General features: G+C 42.9%; 1 protein-coding gene across 1 annotated transcript; it reads right to left on the bottom strand.

Moving 5' to 3' along the window:
- Positions 1 to 9,868: 9,868 nt before the first annotated feature.
- LOC137004604 (chymotrypsin-like protease CTRL-1) lies at positions 9,869 to 11,993 on the bottom strand. Its single transcript, XM_067365087.1, has 7 exons — positions 11,948 to 11,993; positions 11,726 to 11,826; positions 11,554 to 11,633; positions 11,368 to 11,449; positions 10,400 to 10,580; positions 10,126 to 10,256; positions 9,869 to 10,030 (listed from the first exon to the last, which is right to left on the bottom strand). Exons 1-7 carry the CDS (start codon positions 11,991 to 11,993, stop codon positions 9,869 to 9,871), a joined length of 783 nt encoding a protein of 260 aa, XP_067221188.1.
- Positions 11,994 to 18,720: the final 6,727 nt, after the last annotated feature.

Below are 18,720 nucleotides of genomic sequence, written 5' to 3'. Positions count from 1 at the left end.
ATCTGGACCAATCATCGACTTGGGAAACCCCTCTCTGCACGACGAGGGAAATTCACCTTTAAGTCAACGCAAGCAAGTACCTCCAGACCAAAACTGAACTGGTGCATAAATGAATGATTCATGGTTCGTTCTGGTCCTTGAAATGCATTGATAGGAATTCGGTTAATCAGATCACTCTCTCTCTCTCTCTCTCTTTCAAAACTCTTTCTCTCTCATTTCCTTCTTACTGCAACGCGTATGAATGTGTGTGTGTGTGTGTGTGCGTGCCTTTGTGTTAGATTAGTTTGTGTTAGAATAAATAAAATCTCTTGTAGATTTTAAAAGGAAAGTGTCTTGTATTATGTGCTTTATGATTTAATGTCTTAAACTGTGATCAAGTTACCGTGCTCTAATCAGTGTTTTCACGATTGTTGGATATTTATATCCGTTACAAGAGCTTATTACGGCTCGAGCAAATGAACGCTGGACGAATCAGTTGCTCGGTCGTAATCTAAACAACTCTTTCTAATTCCCTAAATATTTCATTTGAGCTAATTTTACTTGTAGGGTGTTTTCCCTACAGACCTTATTTTCTGAATAAGAATATGGAACATCAGTGTTTGTCACATTCTAATGGAACCTCTCCAACAGGTTTCTGTCCAGTTTGTATCTGGATCTCTTTGGCTTCTGATACAAGACATGACACAGGTTTCAGCACCATAGATAGAGAAATTAAACAGATTGATCTCTGTCATCTTGGCATGTCTACAAAAGTGAATGGTAACACTTTACTTGAAGGGGTGTGCATAAGACTGACATGACACCTTCATAATCTTGACATGACACGTGTCATGAATATGAAGGAGGTTTTATGCATGTTTATGACAACTGTCATTAAATGTCATTCGCTCAGTTATGTCATTTTTAATGCAAAGATGACTTTGTTTGAGATGTCCGAGTTATGACAACTTGACATAAACCAACACATCATAACCTGTCAGTGTCTTTGTCATGACAACTTGACACTATTTAGCTTTATGGGTTGACATTACATTACATCATGTGGATGGTTTTTCCTGTCATGAGGCCATTAGAATAGTGTCATGTACATTTTTCTGACCACTTTTTTTCAGTGGTACCAGTTGAAATTGTCATTAAAATGTCATTAAGTGTTAATACTCTGTCAAATAATTTTACAACAGCGTTATGAATATTTTGGGCAAGTCCCACACTGACGGCGCGCTTGCTGGAGCCTCATGCTCGCACTGCGAGAGCATGAGTCTCGGTTCCCTGCGCTCACGGGTCGCCTTCCTCACTGAGGGTGATCTCGCCGCTCGCGCCCTCCCCTCTCCTTCCTCCCGCGAGCCGGCTAGGAAGAGACAGTGGGGTAGAGCGATACAGCGCCAGGAGTTGAGCGAGCTCACGCCGGCCCAGCCCCCGCGTCCCTCGCCCTCTCCTCCAAGGGAACACTCCCCCGTCCTGTTCTCCCGACCCGAGCAGCGTCCCTCTGCTGATGCAAGTGACCTCGTCTCGTTTGGAGGATCGGACGATGAAGCAGATGACACCATGTCACTTGCTGCCTCCGAAGCGGAAGGATGGGCTGGCGAGCCAGAGGATCCCGCTCCCCCACCTCCTCTGGAACCCATCGAGCACGGCCAGGGCATGGATGCCGAGCTCTTCCGCATCCTGTCCAGGGCCGTGGAAGAGCTGGACCTTGAGTGGGCCCCTCCAGAGGAACCATCATGCAGCCGCCTGGACGAATGGTTTCTGCCAGGTCGCCGCCAAGCACCTCACCAGCGTTCAGCTCCATTCAGCTCCAGGTCCACAGGCGAGAGCCCCTTCCACGAGACGCCTCTACACCCAGAAATGGTCAGTCTTTGTTGATTGGTGTTCCACGCGCAACATAGACCCTGTGGAGAGTGACGTATCTTTCATACTGTCTTTCCTCCAAGAGCGTTTAGATATGGGGCGCTCCTCTTCAACGCTTGAAGTGTACGTAGCAGCCATCGCAGCGTTCCACGCTCCTATTGCTGGACAGTCAGTGGGTCGAAACGGCCTGGTAGTCCGTTTTTTAAGGGGTTCTAGGCGATTAAATCCACCTCGTCCCCTCACTGTTCCCACTTGGGACCTTTCGCTGGTCCTCAGGGCCCTCAAGGGCAAACCCTTTGAGCCGCTGCATCAGCATTAGCATCGGTTAAGCGAGTTGGCGATTTGCAGGCCCTCTCTGTAAGGCCTGCATGCCTCGAATTCGGGTCAAATGACTCTAAAGTCGTTCTGAAACCTAGGCATGGCTACGTTCCCAAGGTGCTCTCAACCCCATTTAGAGCACAGGTCATCTCGCTTTCTGCTCTTCCTCCCTCTATGGATGAATGAGAGCTAGAGCTACTCTGCCCTGTCAGGGCATTGAGGACCTATGTAGAGCGATCACAGCGCTTCAGGGAGTCGGATAAGCTCTTTGTTTGTTTTGGTGGCCACACCAAAGGATCTCCGGTCTCAAAACAGCGTCTCTCACGTTGGATAGTCGACGCATTAACCTGTGTTACTCCTCTCTGGGTGCTGATTGCCCCATAGGAGTTAAAGCCCATTCCACCAAGGGAATGGCTTCCTCATCGGCTTGGTCCAACGGAGTTTCCATTAAAGACATCTGTGAGGCGGCCGGCTGGTCTTCGCCGTCCACTTTTGTCAGGTTTTATCATCTTGACATCCCGACCTTGCAAGCTCGGGTGCTTTCAGTGTGATTGGGCGGCCTCTTGCGAGTTCCGCGTCACACCGTTACAGGTTTCATTCCTTGTAGTGTAACAAGGGATACGGCGGCTTTGCTTCATACTTGTTTTCTTGGTCCCCTTCCGGTGTCCAGAACAAGTTATGTAGAAAGGGAACGCACTCGGTTACTAGCGTAACCTGAGATACGGAACGAGTACTGCGTTACTTGCCGTGCCACGAGGCTGCGGCTCAGAGTCGTCGCTTCAGTCGATTGGCACTGAAATCCTATGGCGAAACACCTGCTTATATAGCCCTTAACCGCGCCCCTTTTGGTGGGAAAGTTTGCGCACTTTCTCGCCATAGGCCGCGCGGCTGTGCCGCGCCACCATTGGTTCAACAACTTGTCTATGAGTGAACCAATGACGGTGCAGTTACACTGCGTTATTGAAAAAGGCTTCAGTGACGGGGAAAAAGGGAGACTTTTCCCCATACGCAGTACTCGTTCCGTATCTCAGGGAACCAAGGTTACGTTAGTAACCGAGTACGTTATACTTGTATATTAGATATAATTAATAAACAGATTGTTTCTTTCAGGGGCGTCATGCAATCGTTATTTTTGAGGGTGCATGAGTTATTTATTTATTTATTTATTCAAACTGAATTATCATGAAATATCTTAATTCTCACCTTTATAGATTATGATCTGTAGTGGGCGATGGTCAAATTAACCTAATAATGTAATATGCATAAAAAAAACCTGTCTGTTTACTTAATTAACAGATATGGATGTCATGCCATAACATATTTTTAATATGACTGAGTTTATATATATATTTAACATTGCAAGTTAATGTAAATAAAAACATTGCAAGTTATATCATCAAAGAACATTTTCACTGACAGTCTAGTCTCAAAAACTGCCATTAAAATCACTGAAAGCATTTTTTCTCATTGGAATTTGTAAATTGATTATATGTCTGTTGTTGTTCTTGCGTTTTATTCTGAATGGATATATTATGTTAAAAATAATTAAATGTTTCCGATTCGTACACATATTTGCACTTTGTTCAGTCAGCGAGCGAGTGAAGAAAACACTGGCATTTTAGAGATGACTCATCTGAACACCTCTGATTGGTCATTGCATTCATAAGCTCAACAGCATCGTGTGCGCTCAGGAAACCTGGAACACAGCAAAATACCGGGAATGACACGCATCCGTTTTCTTTCTCTGACTGCGTTTATGGGGAAACTCGTTGAGACGGGCACTTTGACTTATTTTTTTCGAGCACATACATCGTTAATTTTTTTTTCGTTCAAACACAAATAAGAAAGAGAAAGGGAATTCAGCGTTCACAAACTTCACGTGCTGTTTGCGACTGCATGGCTCTGTGTGCCGACAGACAGACCAGTCTAAATTTGGATGTTTAACATAAATATATAGCCTACCGATACAGCAAAGACAACGTCGGCAGTATTGACGGCAAAATAGGCTACAGCATATTTCGTTCTGTATTGACGGAGTTTTTTTAAGCAGAATTTGATGAGAATTTGATGCAGTTGCAGATACCATAGAGAGCAAAGAAACATAGGCGGGAGGCGCCGCTGTTTTTGCATCCTTGATATCTACAATTTCCCCCAACAACAGCCATGTTATCACATAAGCACAATTTACCCTTGAAAAAAGTCGGTGATCTTTCTTTTTCCTCTTTTTCTCTCCATGTGTAGGATTCTCGATTAAGAAAAATAATATTAGCTTCCTAGATAGCTTACCAAGCTCTCATGTACTGTACATTCATGCTCAAATCACATTCACTTTAATCAACTCACAGACTTGAATTAAGTCCTGATTTATCTTTCGTAATCACTGACTGGACAAGTAGGTTGTTAAGCTAGCTTTAAATAACTATAGCTGCTAGGTCTGCTGTTAGCTGGCAGATCATTTGGCTTCATACACATAAGTTACAGCTAGCAAGAAACCTTGACAAATGTACTCTTCTAATCATTACACTGGGTATCTAGCTAATGCAACTTTTGATATAGGAACTCAAACTCCTAATATTTTACTATAAGCAATGGAGATATAAACACAATCTAAGCCCTTACAGGATTTTCATTCAGGATTTCACTCTTTGTGATGTCTCGTTTTGCCACGTTTATCTAGTACGTGTCTGCGGGAGCACCACAACAACAGTGACGCTGTATAGGAACTCACTCGGCTAATAGCTGCCCTGATTGCTGCCTCGCGCTAGGAAATAAATTAATTACTGTTATAAATACAAAACGTCACTAAAACCTATAATTTTCATAATCATTTTTAATGTTAAAATATATTTGTCAGGGATCCCCCAAAATCCAAAAATTAATTCTTATGGGGGGTCCCTAATGACTTATGGAGGGTCCGGAACCCCCCCAGACCCCCCTCATTTTGAACCCTGGTACAAATTGTTAATGACATGTGTCATGTCATGATTATGAAGGCGTCATGTTAGTCTTATGCACACCCCTTCAAGTAAAGTGTTACCAAGTGAATACCAAATAAGATTTTCAACATGATCATGTGATCAGAAGGAATTTTTATCAATCTTCATGACTTTATGTTTGGTGGTGAGAGAACATAATCTGCATGTCATTTTTCCTTTGGCAAATCAATTTTCTGTCCAGGTGAGAACATCTGATAACTAAATATTGCAACATTGTTGTCTGTCATTTGTTCCCGTTAAAGTGGAACTCTGTTTTTTGTTTGTTTGTTTGTTTGTTTTTAATTGCAATTTAAATATATATTTTAAAACTTCTTACATTAAAGGAAAACATTTCTTTTTGTTTGCAGTACTGTATGTGGATCATGGTAACTTGTATTTTAAGTTCAGATAAATGATTACACTCCTCATTTCATTTTATTGAAACTTTGTCAATATTTGAATAAAACCGTAACGTAACATGAAGATTGAACAAGACCAAAAGTCATAAACAAAATACCATCAAAGACCAACTGCATTACAGATTAATGATTAAAATCTGCTTTTGCCTCCTTTGAAGGGTAAATGCTCAGAATGGCACTCTAGTTGGAAGCGATAGTCCTGTCGATCCAGGAGCGCAGTTGGGAGATGCGGGCGTATACTACTGGGTAAGCAGTGCTACAAGTGCTCAGCAGCCCAGCAGCTCAAATGACCTGAGAGCTGAGGAATGTTGAGATCTGCTATCGCTGGAGACAATCTGCATCTGCACCTGAAGGTGTTTATGATGACTGTTTTTTTGGAAAGCCTCATACTTCCTCTGTCATTTTTGTGGTTCTTTGTTGTGAGCTTTTCTTTATTGTATGTAAATTGTCTCCGCAAGTGAAGTCTATTTCTGAAATACTTACAGTAAATTAGTGGCTTTACCATGAAGTTTTTGACCGGTTGCAAATTCCTTAATCAACCTGGCAAGACATTTAAGGCAGTGATGCTGAAGAGAAAGAGAGTAAAATTGTGTGATTACATCACAGAGAAAGTAAAACTAAAAATTCTTCATGTTTATCAACCGGTTGAATAAGTTTCTTCAAGTCATCACAGTTACCGGAGAGAGTGTTATGCAACTGTGTGTTTCTCTGCAACTACATTTACTTTTTGGTAAACATTATATTAAACTCTCTACTGATACAAAATACAAATAATACAGTAATGGCAATTTAATACAGTAATGGCAATTTGTATTTATTCATAAGTTGTTGTCGTTTATTTCTTTGTTTATTGGTATGTTTGTTTGTTTATTTATTTGTTTTGTTTTAAGAGAAGAATAATTATGGGCAAGTTGCATTTATAGGTCATTTTGTACTGATCATTGATATGTATCACATCTATTGGCTCTCTGTCCGCTGGTTATACTTATATCATACTTATTTTGGTTATACTTCGCTATACAGTATTTATGACTGGAAGATAAAGCCAGTTTGCTTTATTTAGTCAGTAAGACTCACAGTAGATGGACTGCTGATGGTAATGGAATTTATCACTAATAACTAAATGCAATTGAAGTGCTTTATAAGAGTTCAGATTTGTGAAACTCATTATGATTTAAGCTAAATTAAAATCCAAATAAAACCTAAACATATAGAACATGAGATATTTTACATAACCACAGAGAAACATGTGAAAAGCCTCATACATTGTTTTGAGGCTAAAATTCGGCCCTGGACAAACCCAGCCCATGCGGCCCACGAGTTCCCCTGTGAATGTTTTTGCTGGGGTTAGGGCCTTAAATTGGAGTAAATAAATGAATAAATAAAACAAGGACAGTGACAAATAATGATGGATATTACAAATGCAGTTAACAAATTTAATATTGCACTTTTGTCACAGTAAAGCACTGATTTCCATGCCGTTAAGTAAATTTAATGCTATCAAATCCTGTCATCATTTACTCACTCTCATGTTGTTCCAAGCCTGTATGACTTTCTCTCTTCTGTAAAACACAAAAGAAGATATTCTGAAGAATGTTGTCAACCAAACCATTTTGGTTAAGCTACCCTTGACTCCAATTATTTTATTTTTTATGTTATACAGAAAGAAAGTAATTCATGTTTGAGTAAATTGAGACATTTTGGGTTGAACTACTCCTTTAAAACAATAATATTTTAAAGAGTTAACACCTAATTTATGTAAGACACTGATATCGATCTTTCATGATGCTCTCATTGAAATAACATTTTACTTCAATTAAAATTCATAAGAACTATTAAAAATGTCATAAAACATTTTTAAAGAAATAAAAAATAAAGCTTTGTCCTTATCCCATGGGATACAGGCTTTAGAGCTGTTTTGTTAAATTATCCTTTAATTGCCCCTTTACTATGGTTTAACTGTAAGATCATGGTAGGTAAACCAGGTAAAACCATGCTTCTTATTACCTTGGGTATATGGTTTCTAAAATAAATAATAAACTATAGATTGTGTAATAAAATATTGTAAGCATAGAAAATACGAAAACAGTCTTTATGAAAGAAAGTGATTTATATTCCGCAATATTAAACATAAGTTGGCCTAATAATAACAGCATTTTTAATAAATACATTTCTGCCAAAACACCATATTTCTTCACTGTTAGTAGCTGCAAAGTAAATTACTAAAGGTGGTGGTGTGTTGGATCGACAAGCTTGTAGTTGTGTGTTTTAGCGTTTTCCAATTTACCTCGTCATGTCTTTACATGGTCGCGGCTGTTTTCAGCTAGATTCACCACCGAACCTGTAATGTTCCCATATCACTCGACTGTTTTAAACACAATTCTGAGGCAAATGTGAAAGGATCAAGGCATCAAGCGACTTGCGCTGTTTATTACTTCATAGGGCGGCAGTGGTGAGCGGGTATATTAGCCTTTTGCAGTTTCTCATGCGCTCCAATTAAAAACAAAAAACAGCGCAGGAGGGGAGGTCTATCTCACTTTGGCCTGTCAGTTCAGAAGACAAGCCAATGGCCCGCTGTCCCTGCGTGATAGGCCAGTCCTTGGCAAAAAAAATAAATAAATAAATAAAAAATAACCTTTTATCGGCCCCAAAGTGCGTCGGCCCACCGGGAAAATGCCCGGTCTGCTTGGAAAAAAGAAAACTGCTTTTAAAACATTTATACAATTACCATAACTCTGTAAACTGTGAAAAAAAGCAAGAAAATCTGGTTCATTTTGTTCCAAACATGTTCTGATTCTGCTCTTGCTTTGTTGCTAAGATTTGTAAACTTTGTGTACGTTATGTTTATAATAAATGTTAATAATCTGTATCGTTACTGTACAGTCTAGTTGTGCATGATATCTTGCTCACCTTATGGCTGATTTTGTAATCCTTATGCCTCTTTTGATTTTATTAAAATTGGTCACACTTTATATTAGGTGTCTTTAACTACTATGTACTTACATCAAAAATAATGTACTTATTGTGTTCATGTTGTATTGCAAAACACATTTTCTTCTACTGAGGTTGGATACGGGTAAGGTTAGAAACCTGTGTGAGTTAAGAGATAGGGGAAGGGTCAACGGTGTAATTACATGCCGAATTTTTTAAAGAACTATAGGTATAATTTAAAAACATGTATGTACACAATAAGTGCATTGTATCAAATGATTCATTTAAATATTAGTATGTTAAAGACACCTAATATAAAGTGCTCTCAAGTAACAACATTATTTTAAACCTGATGGAGTCCGCGATCAGTGTGTTTGTGTCAGTGTGTATAATTTCAACTGTTGACATCAACAGTTGTCAACATTTTTTTTTTTTTTTAGAATATTATTATTGCATTTTAAATGCAAATTTCTCTTTGTCGTTTATAAATGACGATACACTCTGTCATCTAATTTTATAAATCTGAAAAACAGAGTATTACTAAGTCATCCACTTACAGTAGAATAACAGACAGTCATAAAAGTCTGTTCAGTTCAGTCTCAATCTGTACAGCTAAATCTGTCAGCAATCAGAATTATTTAGCATTACATAAGAGAACATGAATTGTGCTGTGACTTAAATTTTAGTGATTGTCTGAATAAGAATATGGAACATTAGTGTTTGTTAATACTCTGTCAAATAATTTTATAACAGCGTCATGAATATTTTTCTTGACCTCAACTACAGTGGTACAAATTGTTATGTTATGTGTCATGTTAGTCTTATGCACACCCCTTCATGTAAAGTGTTACCAAGTGAATACCAAATAAGATTTTCAACATGATCATGTGATCAGAAGGAATTTTTATCAATCTTCATGACTTTATGTTTGGTGGTGAGAGAACATCATCTGCATTTAATTTCCTTTGGCAAATCAATTTTCTGTCCAGGTGAGAACATCTGATAACTAAATATTGCAACATTGTTGTCTGTCATTTGTTCCCGTTAAAGTGGAACTCTGTTTTTTGTTTATTTGTTTTAATTGCAATTTAAATATATATTTTAAAACTACTGACATTAAAGGAAAACATTTCTTTTTGTTTGCAGTACTGTATGTGGATCATGGTAACTTGTATTTTAAGTTCAGATAAATGATTACACTCCTCATTTCATTTTATTGAAACTTTGTCAATATTTGAATAAAACCGTAACGTAACATGAAGATTGAACAAGACCAAAAGTCATAAACAAAATACCATCAAAGACCAACTGCATTACAGATTAATGATTAAAATCTGCTTTTGCCTCCTTTGAAGGGTAAATGCTCAGGCTGGTGTTCTAGTTGGAAGCGATAGTCCTGTCGATCCAGGAGCGCAGTTGGGAGATGCGGGCGTATACTACTGGGTAAGCAGTGCTACAAGTGCTGGTGCCCCAGGACACAGACCCCACCAGACTCCAGACCCCTGATCTCTCACACACCAGAGGACCACCAGAATCTCCCTGTGGGAAACACACAGACACAAACACACATTTGAGATTGAAACAGCAGCAAAATTGATATGGGAATGTTTTTGTCTTGATCCATCTTCATATACCTGGCAAGATGAGGATCCAGAGGCTCCAGCACAGATCATGGCATCAGTGATTCTGCTCTGACCCCAGATCTGCCTGCACACAGCAGGACTCATGATGGGCAGACCTGTCTGCTGCAGGATCATAGGACTCGCTGAAAAAAGAGAAGGAAACATCAGAAAGGCTGTTCAAATTCATTTGAAGGGGAAAAAAATAAATTATTATTATTATTAAATATAAATTATATATATACAAAAGTCATTTTTAAAATTTGTCCTCGTCTAACAGGTGACTTACTTGTGGTGGCAGTTCTGCCCCATCCAGTGGTGAAGCAGCGGGTTCCAGGCAGGATGTTGATGGTTGATGGAGCCAGACATACAGGAGAGATACGAGGAGTGAAGACAACTGGAGAAGCAAGTTTCAGCAACGCAATGTCATTGTTCAATGTTGTGCTGCTGTAGAGCGGATGGGTGATGACCTGTGCATTCAGAAAGGACCGAAAATGATGGAGCGTTACTGGTGGAAGCTGAAGGTAATCTAATATATCAGCATGTTTTATTTCTTCTTTTCATCTTAACCCTTTTATTCATTTTTTCCTTCTTCCCTTCAGCATGAATGGTCATTTGGGAATATGGTACAGATATTTTCTTTCCTATGCTCAATTTTAAATGCATAAATCTATTTGGGCAAGTTTTAGGAGTAATCTATCATGTAGATGACTTCAAAGCTGACAGACATGGACCAAAATCTGAATTACAGATAATTTGACTAATAGCTATTTCCCCACTTAATTCAATTTAACAGCTAAAGAAACTTCTTGTTTAGATAAACTTTAAAACAACAAGTTATTTAAAATGATAATAATGGATTCATAATGAACATTCATAATGCATATTATTTGTATTGTTTTTATTGTTCTCTTCCAGTGATCTCTTGTTTTATTATTGTCAAGTTAAGTGAAGTCACCATTATTTATATAGCACTTCATATAATACTGATCAGTCATAAACAGATAAATAACTGAATCAATGATGCAAACTTCATCTAATATAAGACAAATTCAAATTCTGCCGTAAATCAGCTCTAAAAAGACAATAGTGTCTTTATTCAGCTCAAGTCAGTTCAGTGTTAATTCAGTTCAATTCAGTTGTGTAAAAAAGCAGAAATGAAGCAACAATTATAAAGCGTTCAGTTATTGAACACTTAAATATATGAGCTGATCTCTAATTTGTATTTTCATTTCTGAAATCATTCAACATTTTTACCTTGGAAACAAGTTTGACCTGGATGGGTTCAACATTGGAGCCGCGATCATGTTCTCCAAGAATGACACGATGATTGCCGACCCTAAGAAGAGAGAGATAAAGACAAAACTAACTGTAAAAAGACAAGAGCAACAGCATCTATGAAGAACTATTGTATGTGACGTTTGTCAGATTGAAGACTCTTACCTGACAGCGCAGTGAGCAGCAGTGAGAACCCAGTTCTGGTTGATCAGGGATCCACCGCAGAAGTGGAATCCGTTGGGTAGCTGTTTCAGAGGTAAAAGCATTGAAAACATGACATATACTCTTTGAACAAATCATGCAAATGCATAATAAAAGCCAACCAATACACAGTTACCTGGAGAGAGACCTGCCAGGGCCAAGAACCAGAGATGGCATTCTGTCCGTTCACAATCCTGCTGCCAATCGTCTGTGGCTTAATCGCCGGCACTCCACAACCTGTTGATAAAGAACAGAAGTTCATGACACAAGAATGAAGCTCTTTATTTAGGTTTTGCATTTTGTAAATATATATATTCACCCATCACTTTTGTTGCAAACTTCTAAAGAAGACACTTACCCAGAGCAGAGGCCACCAGGGCAAGGCAGGTGATGGTGAAGATCATGATGAGCTTGTGATGTCTCACTGTTGTATCTGTAGGTGTTCTCTCTTGCTTTTATATCATTTACAGCAGCTGATAAATCTGGGCAGTGATCGAGGTCCATCCCAGCAGCTCATATGACCTGAGAGCTGAGGAATGTTGAGATCTGTTATCGCTGGAGACAATCTGCATCTGCACCTGAAGGTGTTTATGACGACTGTTTCTTTGGAAAGCATCATACTTCCTCTGTCATTGTTGGGGAATTTTTCTGATGGGAAAGAGTTTTTGTGGTTGTTTGTTGTGAGCTTTTCTTTATTGTATGTAAAGTGTCTCAGTGAATAATAAAAATAGTATTTCTGAAATACTCACAGTAAATTAGTGGCTTTACCATGAAGTTTTTGACTGGTTGCAAATTCCTTAATCAACCTGGCAAGTCATTTAAGCCAGTGATGCTGAAGAGAAAGAGAGTAAAATTGTGTGATTACATCACAGAGAAAGTCAAACTAAAAATTCTTCATGTTCATCAACCGGTTGAATAAGTTGTTTCCAGTCATCACAGTTACCGGAGAGAGTGTTGTGCAACTGTGTGTTTCTCTGAAACTTCACATACATTTACTTTTTGGAAAACATATTAAACTCTCTACTGATACAAAATAAAAGTAAAATTCCATACTTTTAATACAGTAATGGAAATTTGTATTTATTCATAAGTTGTTGTCGTTTATTTCTTTGTTTATTGATATGTTTGTTTATTTTTTTGTTTTAAGAACAGAATAATTGTGGGCAAGTTGCATTTATAGGTCATTTTGTACTGATCATTGATATGTATCACATCTATCGCCTCTCTGTCCGCTGGTTATACTTATTTCATACTTACTTTGGTTATACTTCACTATACAGTATTTATGACTGGAAGATAAAGCCAGTTTGCTTTATTTAGTCAGTAAGACTCACAGTAGATGGACTGCTGATGGTAATGGAATTTATCACTAATAACTAAATGCAATTGAAGTGCTTTATAAGAGTTCAGATTTGTGAAACTCATTATGATTTAAGCTAAATTAAAATCCAAATACAGCCTAAACATATAGAATATGAGATATTTTACATAACCACAGAGAAACATGTGAAAAGCCTCATTCATTGTTTCATTCAATCACACTTCTGAGAAAGCGGAAGAAAATATGTCTGCTTGGAAAAAAGAAAACGTCTCAGGTTACAGATGTAACCCTGGTTCCCTGAGCAGGGAACGAGACGCTGCGTGGTAACGCATTGGGAACCTTCTGCGTGATGTCGTCACTGAAGCACTCATGTATCTAACCAATCGCGTAGCGAGACGTCAGAGACGGGTGACGTCACGGACCAGGAAACTATAAAGCATACCCGGATGCAGAGCACGCTAGCTTCTGGATAAGTCTGAGACAAATGCTCGCAAGTATGCAGGGGGTACGGTAAGAGACGCAGCGTCTCGTTCCCTACTCAGGGAACCAGGGTTACATCTGTAACCTGAGACGTTCCCTTTCGTGGGAACTGTCGACGCTGCGTGGTAACGCATTGGGAACGCTATCCCAACTGTGCCGTAGCGGCAAATACTTGCCAGGTTATCTTGGCAGAACTGATGACCCCGGAGTGGAGCCGACATCAAGGTTATAAAACCTTACAAACGTGTGCTGACATGACCAGCCAGCCGCGTCACAAATGTCACCGATGGAGACACCTGACATCAAGGCTTTTGATGCCGCCATACCCCGCGTAGAATGGGCACGGACATTCAGAGGAGAAGGCTGTCCGGCCGCATCATATGCAAGTGTGATGGCCTCGACCACCCACTTGCTCATCCTCTGCTTAGATGCAGGGCCCCCTTTCTTGGGGGACCCATAACAGACAAAAAGCTGATCAGTCTTACGCCACAGGGCAGCTCTGTGGACGTAAGTATCCAAGGCCCTCACAGGGCAGAGCAGATTTAGTTTTTCCTGATCCGAAGATTTAAAAGGAGGAGGGCAGAAAGCCTGGAGCACAATGGGACCTGGAACGTGGGTAGGGACCTTAGGGACATAGCCCGGTCTAGGATGCAGGAATGCTTTCACCATTCCTGGAGCAAATTCAAGGTATGAGGGAGCAACTGACAGTGCTTGTAAATCTCCTATCCTTTTCAGAGAAGTGATAGCAAGTAGAAAAATAGTCTTTAGAGTGAGGAACCTCTCAGGAACCTCCTCTATTGGTTCAAAGGGCGCCTCGGCCAACCCTTGTAAAACCACGGCCAGGTCCCAGGCCGGAACCCTTGTGCGCACTGGAGGCCTCAACCTCAGTGTGCCACGGAGGAAGCGAGTGACCAGGGGTCTCGACCCACCGAAAGGCCACCTACAAGGGGAATATGAAAGGCAGATATAGCCGCAACGTAAACCTTTAACGTTGAAGGGGATAGGCCCTCCGAGAACTTTTCTTGGAGAAATGTAAGCACGTGGCTAATAGAGGCGTGGACAGGGTCCACATTAATACGTCTGCACCAGGCAGAGAACAGATTCCACTTGTATAAATAAAGCTTCCTCGTGGCGGGAGCTCTGGAGTTTAATATGGTCTCCACAACCTCGGTTGGGAGACCAGCATCTACGAACCTGGCCCCCTCAGAGGCCAGGCCCATAGTTTCCATAATTCTGGGCGGGGGTGTATTATCCGGCCGCCCGCTTGTGACAGGAGGTCCTGTCTGAGGGGAAGCTCCATTGGGGAGCCGTCTAGTAGGGACACTAGGTCCGAGAACCATATTCTGGTTGGCCAAAAGGGAGCCACCAGTATTAGGCTGACCCCCTCCCGGCGTACTTTCTCCAGAACTCCCGGGAGCAAGGCGATCGGGGGAAATGCATACAGACGCCGCCTCGGCCACGTCTGTACCATGGCATCCAGCCCCAGAGGTGCTGGATGGGTGAGGGAGTACCAGAGTGGACACTGGGTTGACTCTCCCGAAGCAAAAAGGTCGACTTCCGCTCGACCGAAATTTTTCCATAGGAGATCCACCACTTCTGGGTGAAGTCTCCACTCCCCAGGCCTCGGGCCCTGCCTCGACAGGGCGTCTGCTCCCATATTTTGGCGCCCTGGGATGTAAGCTGCTCTCAGGGAGAGCAGCTTCCCTTGGGCCCACAGGAGGATCTGACGGGCCAAGTAATAAAGTTGGCGAGACCGCAAACCCCCTGATGATTTATATAGGCGACCACAGCAGTGTTGTCCGTGCGGACCAACACATGATGGCCTCTCAGGTCTGGGAGAAAGTGTTTCAATGCCAGAAACACCGCCATCATCTCCAGCCGATTTATGTGCCAGGAGAGCTGATGGACCTCCCATGAGCCCTGAGCTGGATGGCCACTCATGATCGCCCCCAGCCCGTGAGGGAAGCGTCTGTCGTAAGCATTACGCGACGACCAGAAGTCCCCAGCACGGGTCCCTGGGACAGGAACCAGGGATCTTTCCACATGACCAGAGCACGAAGGCATCGTCGTGAGACTTTGATCATGCGAAAAGGATTTCCCCTCGGGGAGAATCCCCTGGTCCTGAGCCACCACTGTAAGGGTCTCATGTGCAGGAGGCCAAAAGGTATCACGTTGGACGCAGCTGCCATCAGACCCAACAGCCTCTGGAACTGTTTTACAGTGAGTGACTGGCCTAACTTCACCCCTTTCATAGCCATAAGAATGGCACTCACCCGAGCGGGAGACAGATGTGCCCGCATCGTGGTGGAGTCCCAAACTACCCCCAGATAAGTGATAGTTTGAACCGGAACTAGCACACTATTGATTGCGTTGAGCCTCAGCCCAAGCCTCTCCATGTGACGCAGAACAACATCTCGATGCTGGACTGCCAGTTGCTCTGACTGAGCTAGAATCAACCAATCGTCGATGTAATTCAGCGGGGCCAGAGCCGCATCCACGCACTTCGTGAATGTGCGGGGTGATAACGATAGGCCAAACGGAAGAACCTTGTACTGGAAAGCTTCGCCCCGAAAGCAAACCTGAGGAACTTCCTGTGAGAAGGATGGATGGACACATGAAAGTATGCATCTTTCAGGTCTATCGCCACAAACCAGTCCTCGGACCTGATCTGTGGGATAATCTGTTTGAGTGTAAGCATCTTGAACTTGAGCTTCTGGATTGAGCGATTTAACACGCGTAAATCTATGATAGGACGTAGTCCTCCATCCTTCTTTGGAACAATGAAGTAACGGCTGTAGAAGCCTGACAGCTTGCTGGGAGGAGGGACCCTTTCTATAGCTCCTTTTTGCAAGAGTGTCATAACCTCTTGTTCCATCACCAGAGACTGCTCGGGGGTCACCACTATGGGAAGGACCCCATTGAATATGGGCGGGCGAGACCCGAACTGTATTCTGTAACCCTTTTCTATCATGAGCAGCACCCAATTCGATATATTTGGAAGTAGTTTCCACTCTGCCAAAAAATCTACTAAGGGAACCAGTCTCTCGAGACTGGTCTCTGGTGTTTTTTGAGCACTTGGCTCGGTGATCTGACACGGCGCGCCGGCAGACAACCGAATCAAGTGGCCGGCCCTCCTCGAAGGACCGGCGGGGACCGCCGTGCCCTGACGCACACTGGGTGGCAGGGTTGACGGACTGTCCCCCTGAGGGTGCCGAAGGGAAGCGGGGAGTAGATGTATTTTTCCCGGCTTCCTCCGGAGGGGACCACCCTCATTGGGTCCTGACCCACAGATGTCAGGACCGCTTTGAAGCCTTCCTGGCGATGATAACGGCCCGCAGGTCCGTTTTACCCTTGGAAGGCTTCTTATGAGCGGACCGACCCGGTCCCCAAGCTGTTTGTGGGGGAGCTCGAGTGGCCACGCTCACTTTCTGTTGCGCTCTGTGGTGCGCTGAGGAGCTCGTGGACGGCCGAGGCTGCTCCCCCTCAGCAGCCTCGGGGGAATAGAGCGGCGGGGGATGAACCTCTGGAACGCCGCTGATTGTTTTTTCGCCTCCTGGAACCTCTCGACGACTGTATTTACAGCGTCGCCGAAGAGGCCCGCAGGGGACAGCGGCGCGTCCATAAGGGCAGCTTTGTCTCGCTCCCTTATGTCCGAGAGGTTCAGCCACAAATGTCTCTCCGTAGCCACCAAGGCTGCCATAGACCGGCCGATTTCTTTGGCCGTCTCTTTGGTGGCACGGAGAGCGAGATCAGTTGCCATCCTGATCTCTTGAATACAATCATAAGTGGCCTCCCCGCTCTCATCAATCTCCCCCAGCAGGTCTGCTTGATATGCTTGAAGCAGCGACATGGTGTGTAGACATGCCGCCGCCTGACCTGCTGCCGTGTATGCTTTGCCCACCAAGCTTGACGTTGTTCTTAAGGGCTTGGTGGGCAACGTCGGGGCTTTTAGTGACGATGCCGACTCGGGCGAGAGATAGCCCGCAAGCGTCTCTTCAACCCAGGGCATCGCCGCATAACCGTGCCGTTTCAACCCCACTATATTACTATATACAGACGTTTGGGGGCTGAATACGCGGTGCTGCACAGGCCTTTTCCACGACCTCGACACCTCGGTGTGGAGGTCCGTGAAAACGGCAAACCCCGACGCTGGGGTAGCGACCGAGCGGGCAGAAAGCGCTCATCTAGCTTACTTTTTGGTTTCGGTTCTGCCCGCTCTGCTGGCCAATCAATCTTTAACTTGGCCACAGCCCTGGTCACTACCTCCAGGAGCTCCTCATATGCTGGGGAAGAGGATGGCGGGTCCTCTTCCCCAGTCTCGACGCTCACCACATCAACCTCCTCGGAGGAAGAGAGGTGAAGCGCCGGTGTCTCTCTCCGGGGGGAAGAAACCCCAACGCGTGCTTCCGCCGCCTGAGAAGAGACACTGGGGCTGGCGGGTAAAGGGCGAGATAAGGCTGGGCCCGTCTCAACCCCCTCCGCCAGCTCCATCTGCGAACCCCACGACAGTAGCCGGCGCTGCGCCTCAGCAGCAGCAGGACCCGACCCGCGGGGAACGCTCGCCGAGGCACCCTCCTCGAAGAGTGCTCGGCGAGATCTCAACACTCTGAGGGTTAGTCTCTCGCAATGCACACAGACAGCTCCCTCGAGAGCTGCCTGGGCATGCTCAAGCCCCAGACAAAAACGCACATATCATGTGTGTCCCTCACAGGAATCTATCTGGGGCAGTGATTCACACACTTCCAGAAAAGTTTTTCCTCCGCCATTACAATTGTCTTAGTTATATATATATATATATATATATATATATATATATATATATATATATATATATATGTGTGTTTGTGCAACTCTTGTCCTCAGACGAAGAGATATTGTAATGATACGGGACAAACAACACCAAATAAGACAGACAAGATAACATAGAGCGCTTTGTTGAAGACACAGAAGCTAGCGTGCTCTGCATCCGGGTATGCTTTATAGTTTCCTGGTCCGTGACGTCACCCGTCTCTGACGTCTCGCTACGCGATTGGTTAGATACATGAGTGCTTCAGTGACGACATCACGCAGAAGGTTCCCAATGCGTTACCACGCAGCGTCGACAGTTCCCACGAAAGGGAACTGCTTTTAAAACATTTATACAATTACCATAACTCTGTAAACTGTGAAAAAAGCAAGAAAATCTGGTTCATCTTGTTCCAAACATGTTCTGATTCTGCTCTTGCTTTGTTGCTAAGATTTGTAAACTTTGTGTACGTTATGTAAAAGTTTATAATAAATGTTAATAATCTGTATCATTACTGTACAGTCTAGTTGTGCATGATATCTTG

This window comes from Chanodichthys erythropterus, chromosome 17 (assembly GCF_024489055.1).
Source record: "Chanodichthys erythropterus isolate Z2021 chromosome 17, ASM2448905v1, whole genome shotgun sequence".
NCBI classification, from domain to species: Eukaryota; Metazoa; Chordata; class Actinopteri; order Cypriniformes; family Xenocyprididae; genus Chanodichthys; species Chanodichthys erythropterus.
Note: the sequence above shows the minus strand (reverse complement) of the source record. Positions and strands in the feature narration are given on the sequence as shown.